Genomic DNA, 25,624 nt, shown 5'->3' with positions numbered 1-25,624 from the left:
TTCTAAGAAACAAATTCCTAAGCGGGGGGGGGGGGTCAACCGGACGCCAGAGTAAGTAAAAGGCCTCCCCGCAACGCAGCCAAAGGGAAGAAAAGGCTCCATTCCCCCTAAAAAAGAGGGGACTTAATGGTAGGAGAACTTTCGCACGCCAAGGAGGAGGCGATCTATGCACCGTTAGCAGGGCGCTAAACCACATCGCACACGAAGATTTGTTTCGGAGCAAACTTGCCTAGGATAGGACCGGGTGACTCACCGTTTTAAGAATAAATTTGCAATTTGCGTTCTGTTTGTATGTATGTTGTTGTTGTTCCAGAGAACCCCTGATATGAGGCGATAACGATAAAATGTAGCGAATAAATAAAATGAGAGGCCCCCGCCCCTTTAAACACAGCGGGACTTTTCTTCGTAAACACGCAGTTTCCCGCTCAAACAAGGTGGGGGATAACAACCCCCCCCTCAGCTAGTAGGGGCCCGTTACCCCACCCGGCCGCATTTACTGACATATAAAAAACACGTGCTTACTTATTAAAGATACAAAAGGAAAAGCACCAAGTAAACTGGTAACGACATCGGAAAGAGAACCCAAGGAATCCTTCCCATCCCCTTTACGAAGGACCGGCGGCGCTCGTCCTTATTTGTCCTCCGGCACTATTTTCCCTGGTCTCCCCGCCACCAACAACTTGCAGCGGGCAAGCTTGCCCCCTCCCCTTTAAGGCGGTTGTTTTGGGGCGGGGCCGCGCGGCTGCCGGTGCCGCAGTGCCTGCCGGGAAGGATGTGAGGCCGCCGGTGGCTGGAGAAAGAGCAGAAGCGGTGGCGGCGAGGGAGGCGCCCGCAGGTGCGTTGTGTCGTGTGTCGTGTCGGCGGTGGTGCTGAGGTGATGGGTGATGGGTGATGGGCAGAGCCCCCCCCCCATATATGGCGGAAAGGAGGGGGTGGGTGGTCGCGACGAGAGTATGTGAGGGGAGGGGGGGTCAGGTAAGGAGTCGTCCTCCCCCCAAGTAAAAGCCCCCTATAGGATGAAAATGAAGGGTGGGTGGGTGGTCGTTCGTCGAGTCGTCCTGTCCCCCCCCCCAAGCAAAAAGCTACCCGAGTGCCCGGTTGTTTGGGCAGGGAGTCTCCATTCTGCCATGTAAAATTCCCCCCCCCCACGCCAATGGGGTGAAAACAAGGGGTTGGGGGTCATGCAGAGAGGGCCACCACCACCCCACACACACACGCTTAGGGTGAAAAGGAGGGAGGGTGGTTGGGCAGAATGTATCCCCCGCCCAGGATATAAGTGAGAGGTGGCCTCTCTCTTGAGCAAAAACTGCCCCTCGCAGAAGATGGAGATGGGGGGTGCAGGTGGGTGAGCGAATTCCCTCAGCAGAGGATTGTACGGTGTTGCTACCCCCACCCCAAGAATAAGTAAATTGTGGTCCTTCCTTCTCAAAGCTTCCTCCAATGGGGGTCAAGTGGAGGACAGGTGGGCGAGTTCCTTCAGCTTGTTATAAGGGCTTCTCAAGAAGAAGCCGATGGGGCAGGCAGAGGATACCCCCACCAATTTCATAAAGGTGCCCCCAGAAACACACATTGTGAGTGGGGGGGGGGTGGCTAGCGGGGGGGGGGGAGGATGAGTTATCCCAGACGAAAGAGAGGGACCTAAGATAGATGTTTGTTTGCATTTCCAAAAAGATGGGGGGGTGGGATGGAGTGGGCAAGGACAAAACCTTCTTAAATGGAGGGATAAGTTTTCCCAAGCCAGGAGAATGAGGAATGTGATTAGAGGGGAGCCTTGCAAGGGATTCCCCTGCACAGCAAAAAATAAAGACAGGGTTGGGTATTCAGAAGTTGTGGGTGGGGGAGCTAATTAGACACTCTTAAAAGGATGAGGGCCTCTCTAAACCAAAAGGGGTTCCTTCCACCAGCTGGATGAGGAGTTGGTCAAGAGGTGAGTCCTCTCAAGACAAGAGGTACTAGAGAAAAGGAGAGAATTATTCCCCAAAAGGAAGGTAGTTGGGTAGGTAGAAGAGGGGACCCCCTAAGTCCCTCATAACACTGAAATATCAGAAGAGGCTTTTGCAAATCTTCAGCTAGCAGGAATAGAGTAGAGGGAGATAGAAGTTATTAGAGTTCTCTCGATAAAAAGAGAGTGGAGGGGCACCATTGTAGCAAGAGGGGCAGCAGAGTGTCCAAAATATGGGACCTAATGTATTGTGTGTATTTTCGGGGGGGGGGTGAGATGAGGGTACCTTGTGGGTTGATTTGAGACAACCACCCTTCAATGAAAGGGTGACGGACGTAAAGTTTGGCACTCTCTCTCTCTCCCCCCCCCCCCCCCGCCACAAATCAATCATGGATGAAAATGCCTCTGGAGTTGAAGTAGATAATTCCCTTTAAGATGGTGGAGATTCAGAAACTTTTACCCCAGAAAGAAGAGATGGAGGCCCCCAGGAGAGGGGGGGTATATATAGGTGATGTGTGAAGGTGAGAAGATATTTGAATAGCAGGAGATCCACCTGCAGAAGGGCATTTGCTGGGCCACCAGAGAAGAGGAATGGAGACTTGTATATATCATTGCTCTGCTGTAGTGACTCTTGTATCACCGTTTATTTTATTTTATTTTTAATATATAATATAAACTTTGGTTAGTAGGCAGGTATAAATACTCCTAAATAAAAATAAACAAAAAGTGAGACAGGTGTATCCTACCTTCAATATGATCAAAGAGAGGAGAGACGTAATGTACCTTGAAGGAGCACAGTCAAGGCCAGCAGAGGAGGAGTGTTGCTAACTGGTTGGGCACAGACTGCAGAGAGAAAAGGAGGCATGGTGGGTTGGTTAAGAAGTTGGGAAAAGAAAGGGTGAAAAGCAGGAAGATTGAAAAAAAAACCCCCAATAAATTAGAGGGATTCTGCAACCAATGAGACTATCCTCCTAAAGGTTTAGGGGGTGGCTGAAATAGGAGAAAGGGGTGAATTGGTAACAACCCATAATTCATGAAGACTGCCAGCCTGAAGATCAGGCTAGGGAGACAACCCAGTCTAATTGGAGATGAGGAGAAGGTGAAGCGGATAATATTGAATGAATTAGGATCACCCCTTGAACATCAGAGGACAGAAACGAGCTGGGTTAGGGGGAGTGGAACCCCAACACTAAAAAAAATAAGCTGTGAAGGCCTCAGAGTCAGTACCATTTCAATGCTCTGGAACAGGCATCCCCAAACTGCGGCCCTCCAGATGTTTTGGCCTACAACTCCCATGATCCCTAGCTAACAGGACCAGTGGTTGGGGAAGATGGGAATTGTAGTCCAAAACATCTGGAGGGCCGAAGTTTGGGGATGCCTGCTCTGGAAAGAACTCAAGTAAAAGGGGATAAATTTGAGGGGGTGGAACAACAAAGTAGCCCCATGTCCCCCAATTTCCAGAAATAATCCAAGGCTAAAAGGAAAGGTTTCTGGACAAGAGATGTTTTTATAGGCCAAGAATTCTGGGAAAGGCACATAGGATGCTCTTGAGGGCTTGGTTATATCTCCCTTGCATCTTACACTTGATTTTGGAGGTGCTTATCTACAGTTGTGTGGGCCTAATGCTGTGTGTATGTATGCATTGTTGTTTTGTCGTGTCCAACTCTTCGTGACCCCATGGACCAGAGCACACAGCAAGGAAAGGTCATCTGTTCAGAAGTTCAGGTCTTGTTTCTTCCTTTTTTCTTTGTTGTGATCTTCATCAGAAATCCTGACTATCCAGTTTCTCGACATGACGGACATGCTTGTTGGATGGTAAAGAGGGATTTCCTTTAAACAAAATCAGAGATGAAAAGAGTACAGAAATCTCAACTTTTGTCCTTTAAAAAGCCCCAGAGTGGAAAATCAAATCTGCAGAATACTTTACAACTGGGGTGGGCAGGTGTGTGTGAGAGAGAAAGAACAGATATGCAGTGCTTTGCCCTTTGTGATGTGGAGTGGATGGGTGGATATCTCTTGTGTCGTCCCCCCTCCTTTTTTTGTTTTCTGTACCTGCCCTAGGTAAATAGCAGATCCTATAAAATGGAAGAAACTGCCCAAAGTTTCTCAAAAGATTCTTAAACCTCTGACCAAAAGCATTTCCTTCCTTATTTCAAGGGGGGGGTTGCACCAATCCATCATTCATCCTTTCCCCTCTCCTCTTGATAAAGACACTGTTAAAAGGGCAATGGAAAGGAGATTGAAAATAAAAGGGTAGGCTGTGAGGGAGAAATCCTTTTATAAGCAAATATGGCTGGGGGTGGGGTGGGGGACAGAGCACACTTCATTTAAATTTGGGCAGGGATCAGTGCGGTTCTCATCTTTGGATACAAGGACTTCTGAGTTTCAGCGCTTTCTCAGATCAAGTAGAGAGGGTCAAAGTGAGATATTAGACATGGCAGTCTGGTAACTTAAAGGGAAAAGAAGTGTGTTTGATTCTATCCTGTGTTTCTGTGTGTGCATGCGTGGGAGAGGTTAAAGCGATCCCTATTCCGCTGCGGCTTTGGTTTGGTTTGCTGGGCACGGGACTCCACGCCGCATTGCGTCTCGATTGCTGGGGCCTGAGCCAGCCACCTACTGGGGGAGCCGGGAAGTGCAATGACAGCCGGACAGGAGGAAAGGGGGGGGGTTCCCTCTGCCCCTCTTCTCTCCCGCTTTTCCTTTCCCTCATTTCAAAAATGGTAGAATTAGAAAAGGTTCAGAAAAGGCCAACTAAGAAGATCAAGGGGGTGAAGTGACTCCCCTATGAGGAAAGATGCAGCATTTGGGACGTTTTGAGCTTGGAGAAAAAAAGCCGAGGAAGAGGTGGCACGATAGAAGTTTAGAAAAATCATGCCTGGTGTGGAGAAAGTGGAGAGAGAGAAGTTTTCCTTCCTCTCTCATAACACTAGAACTCGTAGGCATCCAATGAAGCTGAATGTTCAATTGGGGGAGAAGAAAGTCCTCCTTCACACAGCACATAGTGAACTATGGTACTCGCTCCCCCAGGAGGCAATCATGGCAACCAACTTGGGTCACTTTGAAAGAAGATTGGATAACTTCATGGAGGAGAGGGCTATCAGTGTCTGCTAGCCATGGAGGCTATGCTCTGCCTCACTAGAGTCAAAGGCGGTGATTCTTCTGAATACCAGGTGTTCTCAGGTCCAGCTTGCAGGTTTCCCATAGGCATCTGGGCAGACACTGTGAGAACAGGATGCTGGACTGGATGGGCCATTGTCCTGATCCAACAGGCTCTGATGTTCTTTGATTCCTGAATTGCTGGGGGAGGGTCCAGCTGCACCTTCTGCCAGACCTTTTTCCTCATTCCTGATGGAGCTGTGACTCATCGCCCCGGCGTTGTAACTACAACCATTCCAAAGTTGAACTCGAGCATACCTAACAGGTTCTGGTGCTCAGCCTGGCCTCAAATTAAACCCCACCCTGTGCCACATCCTCGCCACAGGTATGCAAAGCTCAGGTGTCATCTGGGTCACTTAGAGCACAGGCCTCTTGCACTCCAGAAGTCAAATCCCACTGTGGTTGTTTGATGGTAGGGTTGCTCCCTTGTTTTAGGATTGCTGCCTAAGGGTACGTGTGGCTCCCCCATGTGGGAATAGCAGGTAGTAATGTTCATTAATGTTCATTCAGTAATGTTCATCAGTAATGTTCAGTAATGTTAATCAGTAATGTTCATTCTCATGTGCCTAGGCTTTAGAGCAGGGTTTCCCAACTTGGCTGTTTTTGGACTATAACTTCCATCATCATCACTGACCACTCATCCTGCTAGCTGGGGATGACCTTCCAACAAGCCTTTTAAATAGAGATTAAGATCCCAGTTTCCATCTGTATCAGAACTGTTTTTAAGAGGTTCTCATTGTTTTATTGCTTGTCTGTTTGCCACCATGGGCTCCTTGGGGTGGAAGGGTGGGATGTAAATTTAATAATAATTATTAATGAATCCATAAAAATTCACTTCTTCACATGTACTTGTATACCAGCAAAAGTCATGTATTTCCTCTAAGACAAGAAAACCAACTTGTGTGGTGCTTCTGCGCTTCCTCTTTCAGTCTAACCTACCTCACAGGATTGTTGTCAGGAGGGGCCATGTGTGCTACCTTGACCTACTTTGAGGAAGAGTGTGACAGAGCCATCATTATTAAAACAAATAAAACAACCTTGGTTTAGTGGACCTATTCCAACTCTCTCCACCATACTCTTTTCTTTCTCTCTCTCTCTCTCACTTTGTGAAGGCTCAGTGATGGCGACCATGCTGTACCCCCGTGAGGAGAAGCTGGAGAAGATGAGCCAGGACGAGATTGTGTTGGGCACCAAGGCAGTGGTGCAAGGCCTGGAGACACTGCGCACTGAGCACCACTCGCTGCTGGCCGCCCTTCTCGACACCGTCAACCGCCTGGAACAGCAACACGAAACAAGCGCTGCCCAGGAGAAGGCCAGCCTCTTGCGCAAATCTCTGGAAGCCATCGAGCTTGGCCTTGGGGAGGCTCAGGTAACAGCCACTAGTTCAGGGATGAGGAACCCTGTGGGCCCTTTGGACATTTGGATGCAGAGAAATGGTGGGAGGAACCAGCTGGGGAACCACAAAGGGAAGTGGTGGCGACATAACGATGAGTGGTCAGAGGGAGAAGAGTGGGAAGAGGAGCTGAAGAGGTAATAGGGGGCTTAGTGAGCTGGGAGACTCTGTGGCAGAGAGAAGCTCAGAATCGGAGACCAAAGCTGAAGCAGGAGAGTGGGATGAGGGGGGCTAAGAGGCACAGATAAGTCCAGCTGGTGAAGAGTCACAGGTGCCTCTCCCACCTGCTGTGACAAGCTCCCCTCCTCCCTTGTCTCCCAGAGCCAGAAGAGTCATGAAAAGCGTGGAGGAGAGGTTGGCTGCACGCAGGAGCAGTCTCTGATTGTTTGGGAAAAGCCCTGGAGAGGAGATCTAGACGGCGGTGGGGAGGCGGAGACCTTTAGTTTCATAAAGTAAGGCCTAGAGGGAATGAATGGCTGCGCTTGTTAGGCCTGGCACTCAGCCAAGTCTGTGAAGATCATGTTTTTACTAATGAAGAGTTAATGTCAACTTTAAACTGCATGACTTACTGACTGGATCACTCAGTGCCTGCTGAGCTGACTGGGGTTGATGGGAGTCCCAGCAGTATCTGAAGGGCCAGAGTGTCCCTAACACAAGTGTTCCTTTGACACCTGTGTCCCCTTTCCTAGTTGGAATTTCACAGGCCTGTGTTCACACTAAGTCTCTGGTTACAGGTGATCATTGCCCTCTCCAGTCACCTGAGCGCGGTGGAGTCGGAGAAGCAGAAGCTGCGGGCTCAGGTGCGGCGCCTGGTGCAGGAGAACCAGTGGCTGCGCGATGAGCTGGCTGGGACCCAGCAGAAGTTGCAGCGGAGCGAGCAGTCCGTGGCCCAGCTGGAGGAGGAGAAGAAGCACCTGGAGTTCATGAACCAGATTAAGAAATTTGATGATGATGTTTCGCCATCGGTGAGCCTTCTCTTTTTCTTCTTCTGATTTTTCTCAACCCTACGCTCTCCTACTCATGACCCTCCATATTTAGAGAATGAGCTGCACTTGCAATGTCCACCAACCTAGATGGCTGGTGATTGATTGCTTGTTTCATGCCATTTGCCCGAAGGCCCGAAGGCAGATTACAGCATTAGAACACAAGAGCAATTTAAAACAACTTAACATTATACAAATAAGGTATGTCTTAAAAGCACAGAACTCAAGCATCAAAGGCCCCTAAACCTCTGAGGGCAGAGGAAATGCCAAGGTGGCCCCCTCTGCCATTCTCAGCAGCCAAGAGAGATCTGTAGGGAAGGAGGGGTCATTACAGGCATTTGGGGCCTAAGTCATGTAGGGCTTTAAACATTAATGTGAGCACCTTGAATTGGATGCAGAAACAAACACAGGCAGACAGATTTATGAACGATAAGGTTCTCATTAGCTACTAGCCTAAACCAGGCAAAACCATTCCTCTTCTCCCACACCTTTGGCTTTTAAACTGGGGGGAGTATTGCTTTTGTTTACTATGTTCTGTATTGTTGTGTTTTTATACTGTAAACCACCCTGTGATCCTTAGATGAAGGGTGGTATAAAAATGTAATTAATCAATAAAACAAAACAAAATAAAAGTCACAGTGGCTGTGTTCTTCCTCTGCTGTCCTTGTACCTGAGAGAGCCCAGTATCTGTGTACAGTTCTGCTCACCTCACCAAGAATATTGTAGAGCTGGAAAAGGTTCAGAAAAATGGCAACGGAAATGATCAACAGGTTGGAACAACTCCCCTGTGAGAAAAGGCTACAACGTTTCGGGGCTTTTTAAGTTTAGAGAAAAGGCAAGTAGGATATAATATAATAAATATAATATAATATATAATATAGGTATAAAAATTAGGTAGGGAGTGGAGAAAATGGGTAGAGAGAAGTCCCACTCCAGCCCTCTCAACAGTAGCATCTACCTTAAATCAGGGGTCGAGGAACCTGTGGCTGTCTGCATGTTGTCAGACTCCCATCAGCCCCAGCCAGCATGGCCAATGATTAAGGATTATGGGAGTTGTAGTCCAGTAATATCTGGAGGGCCAAAGGTTCCCCCATCCTTGCTATACATGAACATCAGCAAATTGGGAGTGGAACACTGCAGGTTTGGCAGTCCCCAAGGACTGAATCAGAGGTGTGAGCTTTGGTGATTTGGGTGGTGCTGGGCATTCTTGCCATTTCCTTTTGCCCTTGAAACAGTAGGAGAGTTTCAAGCCCCCATTATCTTTTTTTCTTTCTGCCCAGGATGAGAAGAATGGGGAGACGGGCAAAGACTCCTTAGATGATCTGTTCCCGAACGACGATGACCAGGGACAAGGTGAGCTACCTTGGGTTAAGTAGACCATTCTGATCCAGCAAGTCAGTTCTTACGACAAGGAGCCAGAATACTAGAGACAGTGGCCTTCAGAGTGCAGCATTTCAGTCCAGGCTGTCAATAACTGCATGAGGACTAGAAGCTTAAAGCTGGAATGGCAAGGAGTGTTCTGTTTAGGAGTATTCTGCATCAGAGTCATCATCCTTGTTAACATCAATTGACCAGAAATAAATACTTACATACCTAGGAGCAAATATATTGTATAAGAATGACTTGATCTGACAGCTAAGGAGATCACCAGGGAAATAGATTAGTGATGGGGAACCTGTGGCCTTCTAGATGTTGCTGCACTCCCGGCTTCCATCAGCCCTATCCAGCATGGTGATGGGAAGGAGGGAACATCTAGAAGGCCAGGAGTTCCCCCACCCTCAATTTAGATGATCACAGGTACTGGAATAAAAAGTACAAGACCTGGGCAAACCCTAAAGTTGTTGGAATTCCAGCAAAATTTGAGGAAACTAAAAATGTTCATGGTTGTAGGCAGTGCTACTCCTGCTTGGGGTAGACCCATTGAAATTAATAGACATGACTAACCTTAGGCCTGTTAATTCCAGTGGGTCTACTCTGAGTAAAACTGAGTTGGGCATCTCCCCATGTCTAGCAAACATAAACACTTTTCAATATCTCAACCACAAATAGGTTGGTTAATATACTCTTGACAGAAGAAAGGAATGATCATTTATTTATTTGAAAGCAGTTTTGCCCTGCTCTTCATCTGAAAAGGCAGCTAGAGCGGTTTACATATCAGTAGCAAACAAGACAATCCCTGCCCCTCATGTGTACAATGTTAAAAGACGTGACAAATTGAAAAGGGGAAGGGGAGGGGATAGGAGAATATGCAAATTCAGGCCCCTTGTCCCATGCATTTACCAAATTCTTAGGCTGACTTCTCTTCCTTCACATAGCTCTTAATTCCAGCCATGAAACACTGTGATCATATAAATTCCATAGGATGATGGTGCATTATGTGAAGTCCACTAGCTCTCTGTCCTGAGCCTGCTGCCTATTCGTTTTAAGCAGGCATCCCCAAACTGCGGCCCTCCAGATGTTTTGGCCTACAACTCCCGTGATCCTTCGCTAACAGGGCTGGTGGTCAGGGGTGATGGGAATTGTAGTCCAAAACATCTGGAGGGCCGAAGTTTGGGGGTGTCTGATTTTAAGTGTGTGTAGGTGTTTGTGTTTCAGGATTGTGTGTTTGCAGGTGTATATATACCTGCTTTGAGTGTGTCTGTATAGCATACTGAAGAACTGCTTTGTGGAGAGTGTGGGCAGCAGATCCCACCTCCTTTGATGATGCCAATGTATATCTTCAGGGCAGACACATGGTAGTGGAGATGCAGCAGCCCAACATGGTGGTTATGAGATTCCGGCACGGCTACGGACACTCCACAACCTGGTGATCCAATATGCTTCCCAAGGGCGCTACGAGGTGGCTGTACCGCTCTGCAAGCAAGCACTGGAGGATCTTGAGAAGACCTCAGGGCATGACCACCCCGATGTGGCTACCATGCTGAATATTCTTGCGCTGGTTTACAGGTGTGAGGCTTGTCTGACTTGGGCTGAGGGCAGGGGACTGCTTTTTGACCTTAGATCTAACTTGGACATGCGGAGAAAGCGTGTGGAGCTGCCCTGCTGAGACTGTATCACTTTAGGCTGCAGTTATTGAATTGCTTATTTGCAGACTCTCTTATGCTGAAAGAAAAGAAACTCAGAAAAGCTCCCTGCATTTGGAAAGTTAGCTTGTCAGGAAGATGACAAGTTCCTTGGTTCCAGGTTCCTTGGAGAACAGTATTCAGACGTGATCAGAAGCCACCCCCTAGCCTGACATTGTGCAATCTAGAAAGGACTGTACCCCATGCCTTTTGTGTACTGTACATTCAGATGTGGGCTTTTATAATTTATTTTATGTTCTTAATAGCATTTAGAAACAGCTTAGTATTTTTAAAAAATCAATACAGTATAAAAATGAAAAATATAATCGGAACAAAAGTACAACCTGAAACCAATAAAACAGCAGTTTAAAGACTTATAAAAGCATATTAAAAACAAATGAAACAAAAATTCAAACCATTCACTTACATAAAAATGGGCCCAGTCTTATGGGTCAGGGAAAGCCACTCAGCTCCCTCGCCACAGCATTCTGCACCAACTGCAGCTTCCAGACCAATTGCATGGGATGTCCCACATAGAGCTCATTACACTAGTCCAGTCAGGAGGTTACCAACTCATTGAATCACAGTGGCTAAGCTACCTCTGGCCAGGAAAGGGAATAGTTGGTGTACCAGCCTAAACTGGTAATAGGCACTCCTTGCTTTGGAATTCTCTAGTCCAAATGATAACTTATTTTTCTTCCTGCTAGGGACCAAAATAAGTACAAGGAGGCTGCTCATCTTCTCAATGATGCCTTGGCCATCCGGGAGAAGACCTTGGGAAAGGACCACCCTGCCGTAAGCACCCACATTGAATCTTGGTTCTCTGCACTTGGAAGCATTTTCAGGTTCTGCAGGTCGAAGAAATTATGCATCGGGAGGAAATGGGATAAGTTTATATCTCATTTGTTCCTTATGTTTGCAGTTCCACCGATGCTCTCTCCCTCTCAAGAACGTTGGAATATTTTGAGCGCTAGCAATGTCAGGGCGACGGCCACACATGCAGTGGACAGAGTCCTACACATGTTCCTTGTTCTTTTTTCTTTTTAAAAAACTTGTACACTGCTTTATTAGGAGACACACTCAAAGCAGTGTACAGTGGTGCCTCACTTAACGAATGCCCTGCTTAACGAAATTTCCGCTTAACGAAAGGATTTTTCAAGCAGAGGTTGCCTCGCTAGACGAATTCGTTTTATGAAAAATTTGTCTAGCGAATCGCGGTTTCCCATACCGGTAGGAATGCATTGAAATTCAATTAATGCATTCCTATGGGCAAAAAAAATTTCAATGCATTCCTATGGGATTTGCTAGATGGATTTTTCGTTATAAGAAAAGACCCGTGGAACAAATTAAATTCGTCTAGCGAGGCACCACTGTATATAAAAGCATTTTAGGTTATTAAGAACTGAAGTAACCAAATCCATAACTCAGACAACAATGCAACAATAATATACTGTTGCTAAGGATTAATTCTCCCAAAACAGCAGAGTAAGATATTCTGAACCTGTTTCAGGAGTGCTGTGGAAAGGAATTCTGGGGCAACCACCGAGAAGGCTCTGCTTCTTATGAAAGCCAAGCTAGCTCCTATGGAAGACTGAACTTGAAGCAGGGCCTTATTAAGTGATTTAAAGTTTTGGTGGAAGGCCATATAGAAGGTGATCGTGAGTGGGGAGGTGGGGTTGCAGGCAAATTTGCTAAGTTCCGTTCACTTGAGCGACTCGCCCAGATTTCCTTTCCTAGGGCTCGTCCCCTCCCCTACCCTGGAGAAATATTCTCGTTACCGCTGAATTGGAGCGAATGTCAGTTGGGTTTTCCATGAATTGATGTTTGCTCCGATTCAGCAGTAAACAGCAGGTTTCCCCGGAGAAAGCGGCTGGGCAAACCGAAAACTGCTTGGACCCATGTTTTTTTTGCACGGGATAAGCGGAAGTGCAGAGGAGCCTTGATTTTTTGCAAACCACTTTGAGGTCTTTTTTAAAAACAATCAAGCAGTGTATAAATTTTATTAGATAAATAAATAATTTCAGAGCCTCTAGCAGAAACCATCTGGATGCTTGAGGTTCCCCCTCCCCCTCGATAACCATGAGGACTAGTACCTTAGATCCTCTCTTTGCCTCCTTTTTCTTTAATGGATCACCTTTGATTCTGAATCTGCTAGCCTGCTGTGATATCCTGTTTGGAAGTAGACTTCTGAGGTTCACACAGCAATCATATCCTAGAGTTTTGAGTTGTACAATGTACCTTTTCATCCTTAGGTGGCTGCTACCCTCAACAATCTGGCCGTGCTGTACGGTAAGCGGGGCAAGTATAAGGAGGCAGAACCGCTGTGCAAGAGGGCTCTGGAGATCCGAGAGAAGGTACTTAAAGAAAGCTGCTACAGGCAGCAATACTTGGGGCATACCCCACCCACCCACCCCCATGCTTTCTTTTTCTGCATTTTTCAAAGTTCATCAGTTACAATGCATGGATGCTAACTATGAACACAATATAAGGCAAGCTTCTCAGCTATCAAGTTTTTAGCTTGTACTAAATTCAAGTAAAAGGTACATGGTAAATTAGGTCACTTTCTAGGATATCATAATTGTTTCCCAACGCAAACTGGAAATTTTCTGATGCAAGTTACCCTGATGAGCATGGGGGAAATGTTCAGGATATAAACAAATAAAATATGGAAGAAAACAAAACTGTTAAACAAAACAAAATGCTGGAAGATCTGATAAGTCCGTGGCCTGCAGAGCCATTGCCTGTGGACTATGGCTTCACCCTCCCCACTCCACACACCTTTGTTGCTGTTCTGTTGTCGGGGATCTTCATCCCCACCCTTTTGCTCAAAGTCATATTCCCTTGACAAAAATTACAGTACATGCACTGCGCTTGTTAAACAAGTTGCTTCTGTTTAACCCCGTCTCTTCCAGGCTGTCTCTCCCCCCCCCCCCCCGCGCTCTTCGTTGTCTGCTGTCCTCCTTTATTCAGAACATTGAGGACTAGAATCTTATTTGGGAGAGTGGCCACATCTCAGAGCATCTGCTTTGCATGCAGAAGGTCCCAGGTTCAATCCTCAGTGGCATTTTCAGGGAATAACCCCTGCTGCCAGTCAGATGGGATGAATAGCCTGATCTGGTTTAAAGTAATTTTCTATGTGAAATTGATGGTTTGGGCGATCAGCACTGGGAACTGGGATTTGGCAATAACATGGACAAGGTTTCCTTAGCACCTCAGCCCTTGCTCCCCCCCCCCCCGCAAGACCAATTGCAGTCATTAACAGTCGTTAACAGTCATCAACAGGTTTACCACTCCTATCAGCCCATCACCCATTCCCATCACCCCCCACCCACCCTCTGAATATACATAAGGGTCTGGTTCTGTTTCAGTGTATCTGAAGAAGTGTGCATGCACACGAAAGCTCATACCAAAATAAAAACTTAGTTGGTCTTTAAGGTGCTACTGAAGGAATTTTTTTATTTTGCTTCGACTCAGACCAACACGGCTACCTACCTGTAACATGGACAAACTTTGCTTTCTTTCTTTTTTAAGTGATCAGTGTCTCCTCTTCCCAACCTCTCAGGTGCTGGGGAAGTACCACCCAGATGTGGCCAAGCAGCTCAACAACTTGGCTCTCCTTTGCCAGAACCAGGGCAAGTACGAGGAGGTTCAGTACTACTACCGCCGCGCTCTGGAGATCTACGAGTCTCGCCTTGGGCCAGACGACCCCAATGTGGCCAAAACTAAAAACAACCTGGTGAGAGGGGCTGATTGAAAAAGTCCAAGAGAAGCCTTTGGGGGTGTGGGGATGATTTAAGGGGGATGGGGTGGAATCTATGCAAAGCAGTTTTCTTCCATGCCAGATTTTGGTTGGACTACAACTCCCATCATCCCCAGACACCTTAGTTTAGGGATGATGGGAGGTTTAGTCCCAACAACAGGGGACCCAAGGCTGAAGAACACTGATAGCATGCTTTAAAGTTTGTATTAAGTGCTTTAAAGTTCTATTAACTTTGTGACATTTAACAGTGTGATGTTTACTGTGGGCCCCAGGGCACTGCAGCCCTCCAGATGTTGTTGGACTACAATTCTCATCAATCCCAGCCAGCAGGGGGTGATGGGAGTTTTAGTTCAATGTTTCCTAGACAACGGCAGCTTCTGTAGCCCCTGATTTGCATAGTGCTCATCAGTTACATCAATACCGTTGCCCTGGTGGGAGGCAGGAAGGCAACTTCCAGGTGCGCCTGGAGTCCTTCCATCCTCCTCCCCTGCCGCCTACTGACTGGTGCCTTTCTGCTGTTTTTCTTTGCAATCATTGGCCACGCCACTGGAAAGCAGGTTAATCCCCTGACTGACCAGCTGGGTTGAATACTGGCCTGTGCAGTCTGCCTCTTCTCTCTGCAAGCGAAAGGACAGCACTTCATAGAGTTATGCTGCTAGTAGAGAATTCTGGTGCATGTAGCATCCAGCTTTTACTAGGCATCGATGTTTCCTGATCCCTGTTGCCACAGCCTGTTCATCTGACCTCAGAATATGCCCCCACAGGCCTCCTGCTACCTCAAACAAGGCAAATACAAGGATGCTGAGGCCCTCTACAAGGACATCCTGACCCGAGCACACGAGAGAGAGTTCGGCTCAGTCAATGGTGAGTGCAGGAACAGGTGGTGGGACCTCATGTGTACAGAGGAGGGTTGCTTCCTTTTATTTTATGCACATCAGGTTTGGGGCAGGAAAAGACACAGCTGGGACAAAAGGGGGGTTGTGGCTGCTGTCAATGAGCTGATAAAGGGCACCGCTAAAAGCATACCCTTTGCCAGCGCTGACTATCAGCTGATTGGCAAAGCAGTGTGCCTTTGCCCACAAGGTTTTAATGTTGTTGTTGTTTTTGTTATTACATTTGTTTCCCACCTTTCTAAGGAGCTCAAGCTGGCATACACAGTTCTCCCCTTTCTCCCCCTTTTTCCTCACAGCAACCCTGTGAGGTGGGTTAGGCTGAGAGCGTGACTGGCAAATTGGTTGGTGCACTGAAATGTGGATTCTTCGTAACCCTCCCACCCAACCCCCCTGATCGTGTTCTATTTATAACAAATTTATATCAAGCTTTTATTTATAATTATGCAAATGTACAAGAAATATTTTTAATGTCCTGAGGAGTCCCACAAAATGAACTGATGATCTGCCTTGGTTCAAGGCAGGTTCTTCACTGCTGTAAGTTCTTTTCCGTTCTCCCCCAACCACCATTCTTTGTAGGAGAGAATAAGCCGATCTGGATGCATGCAGAAGAGCGAGAGGAAAGCAAGGTACCTCTGCATTGGGAGGGAGAAGGGAACCCGACTTTCCCTTGGGGGAGGATCCAAGCCTTCTGACACACACCCTGCCCTTTAACCTTTAACCTTGCCTCCCCCGTAGGAGAAGCGCAAGGAGAAAGACAGCGCCCCCTATGGGGAGTATGGCAGCTGGTACAAAGCCTGCAAGGTGGACAGGTAAGGGGTAGCCCCCCCTTTCCTTTTTAAAAGGTTTTTAAAAGGTTGCTCCTGGCTTTGAGTTGGGGCTAGGACAGGCACCCCCAAACTGCAGCCCTCCAGATATTTTGGCCTGCAACTCCCATGATCCCTAGCTAACAGGACCAGTGGTCAGGGATGATGGGAATTGTAGTCCAAAACATCTGGAGGGCCGAAGTTTGGGGATGCCTGGGCTAGGAGCTTGAAATGAAAGAGAAGACAGATGCTTAAGAAGAAGAAGAAGAAGAGTGAAATTGCTGCTGCAAGTTAAGGCAGACATAGTTTCCTTATTTCACAATGGTTATTTCACAATGGTTAGGATTCATTGACTGTCTTGATAAAATGAGTGAACCTAAGTACATAAGAAGAGCTCTGCTGGATTAGGTCAGTGGCCCATCTAGTCCAGTATTCTGTTCTCACAGTGGCCAATGAAATGGCCTTGGGAAACCCATAAGCAGGATCCGAGCACAAGAGCCCTCACTGCTCCTGTAGTTTCCAGCAACTGGTACTTAACTGTGTTGTCTAACATGTGTATTTTACAACTTATCATATAAGATTGTTTCTGCATAAAAGAAACAATGCAAGTACAACAGTATTGGCAACCGTAATGCAGAGAAAAGGCTGGAGCGAAGTGTAGAAACAGCATAGGTGACCTATTGCTGGGCAAAGCAATCCAGTGGTTTAAACAGAGACCATATTTTAGCCCAGTGTGTCTGTCTTAACACAGCAGCTTTAAGAAATTTAACTGCAATTAGGACAGTCATAAGATGCGTAAATGAACAGAAAACAAGACAATTGATTGAAATGATTATAAAGACACAAATTTGACCCTTTATGGAAACTTTATTTTGTGAAAAGTTCCTTGAGGACAGCAAAAGTGCAAGGGGTACAAAGAACGCTCTTGACCTATCTGTCTTTGCATTCTCCTTTCCACCCACAGCCCCACAGTCAACACGACTCTGAAAAGCTTGGGTGCTCTCTACCGGCGCCAGGGGAAATTGGAGGCTGCAGAGACGCTGGAGGAGTGTGCCCAGAAAACCCGCAAGCAGGCAAGTGCTGCATCATGGTGGTTGGCGGTAGAAGGATAGGCAGAGCCTGCTGCTTCAGACAAAAAAAAAACACCCAGGTGGAATGCTCACAGGTGTCCTGCCGCCATCAGTACTGATTTGGTGCAAGATCGCAGCCATTTGGAATGAGATCTCACCCAAACTCATTCGAGATCTTGTGCACTTCACAAGATCTCACATGATTTTGGGTGAGATCTCGCCCCAAATCAGCGCTGATGGTGGTGCTACTTTGATGCGGCAGGGTTTGCAGTGGAGACACAGAGCAGGCAGTGGCAGCAGAAGCAAGGCAAAACAGCACTTATCGTTTCACACACACTGCCCCTGAGGATAAGCAGTGTTGTTCCAGCAGTGGGATGGATGTGTGTGTGTGTGTGTGTGTGTGTGTGTGTGTGTGTGTGTGTGCTGGGGGATAAAAAACAAATCTGCTCCCCCCTGCTGGTTTAAATAGGCAATCTGGCCCTTGGATGCCCCTGTAGATAATCTCTGTCTTCCAACTAGGGCATGGACGCTATTAACCAGAGCAAGGTTGTAGAACTACTGAAGGATGGGAACCGCTCTGAGCACCGATCAAACTGCGAGGGGGTCCTCAGCTCCAACAAGTGTGAAAACGGGATTGACCCGGAAGACCGAGCGGCTGAGTGGTCCAGTGTAAGCAGCAGCAAAACTTTACAAATTAACCCTAAAATGGAGGACACTTCAGTGTAATCCTATCCAACAAGGTGTGGGGAGTCTTTGGCCATGGGCCCTGTGTTTAAGCTTCCCTTCAAGGAATGTGGTTGGCCTCTGTGGGAACAGGAAGCTGATTTAGGCATTTGGTGCTGATCCATTTTCTGCTTTTCTCCCCACCTTCCCAGGCGGGCTCTGGAGCCTTGCGACGCAGCGGCTCCTTTGGGAAGCTGCGTGACGCCCTGCGACGAAGCAGCGAGATGCTGGTGAAGAAGCTGCAGGGGAGCAGCCCGCAGGAGCCCCGGAACCCAGGGTAAGTCTTCCGTCTGGTGGCTCTGCTTTGGGACCTGGGGTGGGCAGGATCTGCTGCAGACTGGCTTATGCTTTTAAGAGAAGACCAGTCCCAAGGTCTAGCCAGCCCATTTTTTATTATGATTGTTTCAGCAGTATATAGCTAGCTGCATGTCTCTGGGGAAACCCACAACCAGGGCATGAAGGCAACACCCTTAGTCAATATCAAAAGGGGCTGTGTCTCAACTGCCTTGCATGCAGAAGGTCCCAGGTTCAAACCCTGGCATCTTCAGGGAATATCACATGCCTGAAACCCTAGAGAAAGCCATAGATCAGTGAGCAAAAGGCCTAACTCCTTTGGCACTTATTATTATTATTATTATTATTTTGTCTCTCTGCAGGATGAAGCGGGCCAGTTCTCTCAACTTCCTCAACAAGAGCGTGGAAGAGGAGGCAAGCCAGGTATGCACACAGACTGCAAAACCCAGACTGCCTCTCTCTCCCTTCTGAGTTCTTTCTCTGTTGGGTAGGGGAGGGAAGTGTGGTTACTGAGAAATCACAGGTTCTTTCCTAACCACTACCAAAGCCCTGATTGAAAGGGCAGAGCAGGGACCCATCCAGAAGCACAACAGGCAACCTCATATACAAGGGATAGTAATTTATGTTGCATCTCTGTAATGAAACCCAGTGCAGATGCGCCACAGAATTTTCCACCCCCAGCAGAGGCTGATTGGGAGAAGGCACATTCAGATCAAAAGATCATGCAGAGGCACAGCAAGCAGACTCATCCACCCAAGACTGGGTGCTTTAGATCAGGCATCCCCAAACTTCGGCCCTCCAGATGTTTTGGACTACAATTCCCATCTTCCCCGACCACTGGTCCTGTTAGCTAGGGATCATGGGAGTTGTAGGCCAAAACATCTGGAGGGCCACAGTTTGGGGGTGCCTGCTTTAGATCATGGGTAGGCAAACTAAGGCCCAGGGGCCGGATCTGGCCCAATCGCCTTCTAAATCCAGCCTGTGGACAGTCCCCGGGAATCAGCATGTTTTTACATGAGTAGAATGTGTCCTTTTATTTAAAATGCATCTCTAGGTTATTTGTGGGGCCTGCCTGGTGTTTTTACATGAGTTGTGTAAGGGTGCTGTTGTGGCTACTCTTGAGTAACAACGTCTAAGACTGCTCTGTCTTTAAGAGTTTTGTTGTACATAGTATTTACAGTGCAGAGATAGCAAAGAACATGACCTCTCAGTCACTCGCAGAATCTGGGAGTGGACGTTTCTGGCTTCTGGACCAGCATAAGAGTTTGCGCACCCCGAAACGCCTCCTCCCGACCTTACGTTTGGTGGCACGCCTTAATTCAGGCACCAGAAGGGGCTGCCTGTTCCCCTCCACCTCTTGTTCCTGGCGGCGCAGGGGCTCTCCAACATCGCTGAGCCCTGACATCTCCATCCCGCTAACTTCCTGATTCCCCTCACCTGACCCACTGCTGCTGCTCTCACTGGGCGAAGTGCTGGTCAGCAAGAGGGGAGGAGGCTCCCTGTAGGAAGGCCCCCTGACAAGTTGAATGTGTGCTTTTATTTAAAATGCATCTCTGGGATATATGTGGGGCATATAACCTGCTGAAAAAGTTTGCTGACCCCTACTTTAAATCTTTGGGAGCCTTCAAGGCAGCGGTAGCCAATGCAGTGTTCTCCAAATATGGGAATACAACTCCCATCAGCCTCAGTCAACATAGCCCAAGGGTCAGGGATGACGTTTATAAAGCCCTGGCTTTTGAGTGGCTGGCCTGTTCTACAAAAGTATGCCTTGCACCCATACCTCCACCCACTTTTGCCCCTGCCCCTCCCCACCACTGGCATGAGGTGTTGTCCCCATGAATGGTTGCCCACAAGGCAGTGCAGCCCTCTGGCTGAAAAAGGTCTCTGACATGTTGACCCTTTCCCTTTTTCCAGGCATCCAGCAGTCTATCTGACAGCCGTGGCCTTAGCGCCAGCACCGTAGACCTCTCTCGGCGGAACTCTCTGCTGGCGTGAGGGTCAGCTTGGCCTGCACCTGCGTTGCATTGTTGAAGACCTGGGCCACGTCCGACCTTCTGCCTTCTCTCTTTCTCTGTCTCTCTCTCCCTGCTGCTCTGCCTGTGACCACTTGCGCCCGTGTTTAGCAGCAGATGAACCTCCCACCCCATTGTTACAGGGATGTCCCGTCACAATTTGCCCTGTGTGGAGCAGTGTGCAACTTTCTCACACACTTTCTCACACGTGTGCATGCACTCACGCATACACACACACACAGCATGCTGCTGTCACCCTCGTTGTTGTACTTTGCTGCTGGAAAAGAAACTGTAGTTTGCTAGGGTGAGTGTGGCTCTTAACTCTGCCATCTGTCCATCTCCTCTGCCAGCAGTTTAGCTTCTTGTAAAGGATAAGGTGATCCCACCTGCTCCAAGGTACCCCTAGGCTGCACTCCTCATCCATATACTGTATGCACTATATGTTTTTCAACTGCCCCCTTCCTGTGAATGCTAAGAATGTATCTCTTTTGGCGGGGAGGAGGAATCTGTGTCTTTCAGAACCCGCCTCCCCCCAAAAAAGGAATGGGCAGAGAGAGGCTTCTTACAGTGCTCCTAAATAAGCAATGCCACACCCTACTATAGCAAACCTCTGAGAGAACTGTGCCTGGGCTGAGTTACCCAACAATTCAGTTTGATTTGTTTGTCCCCAGAAGGGAGAATTGGGTCTTCCCAGGGCACCTACAGTTACCCTTTGCCATGTGAAGTGTCTCTCTTCTTTTCCCGCTGTGGTCTTCTCCCCATCTCTTTGCTTTGCATTTTTGTTTTGGCCTCAGGGAATCGCTGTTCTTTTTCAAAGTCCCAACCTCCACTTATGCAATTCTTCTCCCCCATTTCCTCCCTCTTCTCTTCTCTTCTTTTCCCCACCCAACCTCACCGGTCTCCCCTCTGCCTATGTACAGCAGCCTCTTTAGAATTCTTTGTCTTTCCATAGTTGTTTCGCTGGGGCTGTGTCATTTGTGCACAGAACAGCTGTTGCCAGTTTTGCCCTTTCCCTCTCCAACCCCCCTAAAATATTTTACGGCCAGGGGAAGAAGGCAGCTGTGGAGTAGCATCTCTGCAGTTTCCTGTGTCATGGATGCTGGTGCTGTCACACAAGCAAAACTACCACCCACTCTCTTCTATCAACAAAACTTGACTACATGGCATTTGCTGTTTCCCCTTCCTTCTGGACTGAGCAATAGCAAGGCATTGTGGAGCAGCAATGGCTGGCCTTCAGCGCTGGACGTTGCACTTTCTGGGTCATTCTGCACTGGACAACAAATTTCCCTGGAATGTTTGTCTCTGTTTCTATCAGACCGATGCACGGGAGTGCAGTCTAGGGGGACTTTTGATTCCAGGCGTTTTCCGTCTGCTGGGAGGAGTATGGCATTGGGAGTATGAAGGTATGGGTGATGGACGGTGTAAATTAAAGTTCTCCCTTGTAGTAACCCCCATAAATCAGTGCTGGAAAATATTAGCCCAACCCCTCACTCTATCGTGTGACCTTACTAAAAATCACGTTAGACCTGTAAGCACTATAAATGGAGCTGCCTTATTTCCTGGTGAAGGTTTTAAGCTGCAGGTGCAACGTGGCATGTGTGGTGGAAGAGTAAGGAATTTGAGCCATTCTCTCAGTGGCAGCCAAGCTGGCCCCCTCCATGTGACGATGGACTTCAACCCCAGTCATCCCCAACCATTGGACTTGCTGATGGGGAAATGGGAGTCCAGCAGTGCTTGGAGGAGGGAGAGCACCACTTCTGTTCTAAATTGACCCACCCCTCCAGGAGAGCTTTCTCCTTTGAGTCTGCTGCTATCCTAGAGTTTCTAGGCCAGGATCTGTGTGCCTTTTAGTAGCTGTTTTAAGAGGGAGACCATTTAAATGGTTGCAAATTCTCCATTCTGCCTCGGTTGGGAGGCAAACTCAGCTGGCATTGCTCCTTCCTGCACAGCTATTAAAAAGCATGGGTGGGGGGTCCTTGCAGTTTAAAGCTGGTGACTTTCCTTTGCCTCTTCATTAGTTGCTCTCTTAGCTCAGTATTTAAGCGAGAAAATGTTATTTAAACCAACAAAAAAGACAATAACACAAGCAGGCCCTCTCACCTGACTGTATCCCTCTCTTTCAGGAAAGTACATACAAATGGGCAGGGCCCAGAGTGACTTAGCATCAAGTGGGTGGGGGGGGGTGGATAACCTGATAGCTGCTCTGGGGTGGGGTGGGCTGAGATGAAGGGAATAAATGGGATGGGGCAAATTTTGCTCTGTATTTAATGATATTGCTGTAGAAAACGTAATAATAATAAAAATGAAAGCTCCTTACTGTACCTGGTTTTCTCTTTCCTGCTTCTCTGGTAATCAACTTTGCCCCATTCTTTAAGGTCACATCCACACCATACAGCTAAAGCACTATTATTCCACTTTTAAGTGTCAGGGAGACTCCTTGGAACTGTAGTTTAAGGGTGCTGAGTACGGTAGCTCTGGAAGGTCAAAACCCTTAACAAATTACTGCTCCCGGGATTCTTTGTGGGAAGAAACCATGATATAAGAGAGCTATAAAATACCGTATGTGTGACTTGGGAGGTCCGCCTCAGGCAGGTAGACTATCTCACTCTATATGTCTTGTCTAGATCTCAAAAATGTGGTGGGATAATTCTACTGGTCTCTGTAGCCCAGTAGGTGGTGAAGACAGGCTTCATGTGAATCATTAAATCGGAGCTTTCCAAACTTTTCATGTTGGTGACACACTTTTTAGATCTGCATCATTTCGTGACACAGTAATTCAGATTTACTAGCAAACTGGAGGTTAAACTAACCCATTTCCAGCCCCAGGAGAAGCGAGCAAGGTTTGTACGACACACCTACACACTGCAATTGACACACTGATGTGTCGCAACACACAGTTTGGAAAGCTCTGCATTAAATGAAGTCTGGACTCAGCATCACAGGGGAGCAACTGGCGACCTTCAAGAGAGCCGGGGCAACATGGGTGACCCCAGTCCCCTCATGCCAAGTTTAGAGTAGCAGTTGGAAGAAATCCTACTTACATTTTTAACATTATGAAGTTTATCTGTAGAAAGGTAATTTAAAACACACAACCAAAACCGATGTTTTCTACCTCCCTAAAACCCCACCTAAGCAACTCCAACCCCTACCCCTAAATATTAGTCTAAAAATATACAAACCTATGTGTAAAACATTACAGTATATAAAATTATGAAGGAGTGGTTCTGATGCTTCTTCAGAACTTTGAGGCACCTGACAGTCTGTCTGAAACATCTTGTTGAAACATCTCTATTCATATTCATATCTCCATTCCATATATCCTGATTTCTAAGAGAACTACCCCAATCTTTTAAATACAGTATGAAATGCACACCTCCCAGGTTTAGGGCTATTTATAACACAGCAGATTAGGCAATCTGCTTTACAAGCAGAGGTCTCAAATTCAATCCCCAGCATCTCTATGTAGGAATGGGATTCTTCGCTGTCTGAAACCCTGCAGAACTACTGCTGATACCAGTGTTGATAATAGTGGGGTAGATAATAGTGGTTTGCTATGATATAAGGCCAATTCCTATATAGATTCCTATGTTGTCTTTTAACTTGAGAGCCAGCAACCTTTCCCACAAGACACAATGATTAATTTACAGTATTTCTTTAACATAAAATATAAGATCTTTTTCACATATACTACTGGCAAGCCAGGAGTCTACTATCTTACTGTATATCTGCACGGCTGGTTATTATCGCCTAAGTGTAGAACCTTACATTTGTCCCCATTTAAATTCATTTTGATAGCTTGGGCCCAGATCTCCAATCTGTTAAGGTCATATTGAATCCCAATTCTGTCTTCACCCGCATTAGCTACCCCTTACATGCTCTTCCATAATTCTCGTTTATTTCATTTGGAATTGCATAGCTGCTTCCAGAACATGTCCATACCATCAAAGCTGAGATGGTGGTGAATAAAATAATGATTGCTTCCCTAAAGGGGTCCTAGCCTCATAGGGAGGACCGGACCCTCGGAGAGAGCACGTTTGTGGAGGCTCCTTACCGGTTGGGAATAACAGGAATTCCAAAGCAAAGTCTGATCCTTATTTTCAAAGACAAAGAAAAACTGTTGCAACAGGGTTCCCCAAACAAAGGAGCCACTTTTACTTATATACCCTTTCATTCACATACAGATCAATGGTACAGAGAATGACAGAAATGGCACGAAGAGAGGATTAACATAGGCAAGTAGAATGTTGTTAGATCTTGGGTGGTGTGAATGGAGATCTCATTTTCCTTGAGGTTTGAAACAAAAGGTGTTGAGCTCTTTTCTGTTTCTATCAGATCTTGGCTAAAATTTATGTTTTTCATTTATTTACAGGAAAGAACTCCGGAACTTCTGGGGTGATGAGCATGCAGATTCCATGACTGGATTTTCAGGAAATGGTTATCAGTGTTGGTGTGAAGGCCTGTTCTGCGTACTTATATTAATTAAAGTTAATTTTGTTTGCATTTTTGTGTGTATTCATGGGTTTATTTGTAGATCCAGTAGATGGCGCTGTGGTGTTACAAGGTATTTTGACAGTTTGTGAGCGGCAGACGATAAACTTGCTCACAGATTAGGTATACAGTACAACAATGCAGCAATGAAAGGAGGATATGAAGACATTAAACTATACAGTACAGTGATACAAAGTCCTCAATGATACAAGGTAAAGAAATACAAGCAAAAAGATACATTATTGAAGATACATTCTTGAAGTCAAAAGCACAATTCCTTCTCAAGAAACAACATTCCTTGGTAGCATACAAATACAAAAATGTGAAGCAAATACAAATATAGACAGGGCCATTTTTGAATTCTCTCTGATCATGGTTTCTCTTATGACAGTGGTGGTAGCTATATGTTTCTCAAACAACCTACTTAGGAACAATGTTTAAACTAACTTAAAGAGCACTAATCTCATCTAGACAGTTGGGCACAGAAAATCCAGTTTCTGAATTATTCGTTCTCATTCTATAAAACATTATTCTGTAGACACCTATGCATAGGCTAGGCCCAAATGAAATCAGCTGGGCTCTGCAATTTGGAAGTGATCCACTGCCCTAAATCAAGGAAAGGATATTATTTGCTAGGTTATAAACATATCACAAAAATAAAAACATATTGAACGTGACAAAAATATTTGATGCCAGGCAGTGGGACAAATTGCCAAGGACACTTCTGGATAGCAACTCTGCAGAGATTCAAAGCAGAGCCCTCTCTCTTGGTACCCATCTATCAGTGATATTTAAAGATAATATCTAACATTGTGTATGCCATCAAATGCCAACAGTGCCCTTCAGCTCTCTATATTGGACAAACAGGCCAAACCCTACGCCAAAGGATAAATGGACATAAATCTGACATCAGGAACCAGAAGACAGAAAAACCAGTAGGAGAACACTTCAATCTCCCAGGACATTCTATACAAGATCTCAAAGTAGCTGTCTTACTACAAAAGAATTTCAGAAATAGACTGGAAAGAGAAGTTGCTGAATTGCA

General features: G+C 46.7%; 1 protein-coding gene across 1 annotated transcript; it reads left to right on the top strand.

Moving 5' to 3' along the window:
- The first annotated feature begins 755 nt into the window (after window positions 1-755).
- On the top strand, window positions 756-22,412 carry KLC2 (kinesin light chain 2). Its single transcript, XM_035097953.3, has 16 exons — window positions 756-835; window positions 6,211-6,467; window positions 7,226-7,456; window positions 8,755-8,827; window positions 10,198-10,420; window positions 11,244-11,331; window positions 12,789-12,890; window positions 14,099-14,272; window positions 15,061-15,160; window positions 15,766-15,815; window positions 15,925-15,998; window positions 16,957-17,065; window positions 17,582-17,731; window positions 17,938-18,062; window positions 18,442-18,502; window positions 19,994-22,412. Exons 2-16 carry the CDS (start codon window positions 6,219-6,221, stop codon window positions 20,072-20,074), a joined length of 1,890 nt encoding a protein of 629 aa, XP_034953844.1. The 5' UTR covers window positions 756-835; window positions 6,211-6,218; the 3' UTR covers window positions 20,075-22,412.
- The last annotated feature ends 3,212 nt before the right edge of the window (window positions 22,413-25,624 follow it).

The sequence above is a fragment of the Zootoca vivipara genome, chromosome 16 (genome assembly GCF_965207765.1).
Source record: "Zootoca vivipara chromosome 16, rZooViv2.hap1.1, whole genome shotgun sequence".
In the NCBI taxonomy this organism is placed as follows: Eukaryota; Metazoa; Chordata; class Lepidosauria; order Squamata; family Lacertidae; genus Zootoca; species Zootoca vivipara.
The sequence above is the reverse complement of the archived record's forward strand: the minus strand, read 5'-3'. Positions and strand labels throughout refer to the sequence as shown.

Coding starts and splice junctions, on each gene's coding strand:
- KLC2 (XM_035097953.3), top strand. CDS start 6,219: ATGGCGACCATGCTGTACCCCCGTGAGGAGAAGCTGGAGAAGATGAGC. Junction 15,999..16,956: donor AAAGCCTGCAAGGTGGACAG/GTAAGGGGTAGC, acceptor TTCCACCCACAG/CCCCACAGTCAACACGACTC. Junction 18,063..18,441: donor CAGGAGCCCCGGAACCCAGG/GTAAGTCTTCCG, acceptor GTCTCTCTGCAG/GATGAAGCGGGCCAGTTCTC.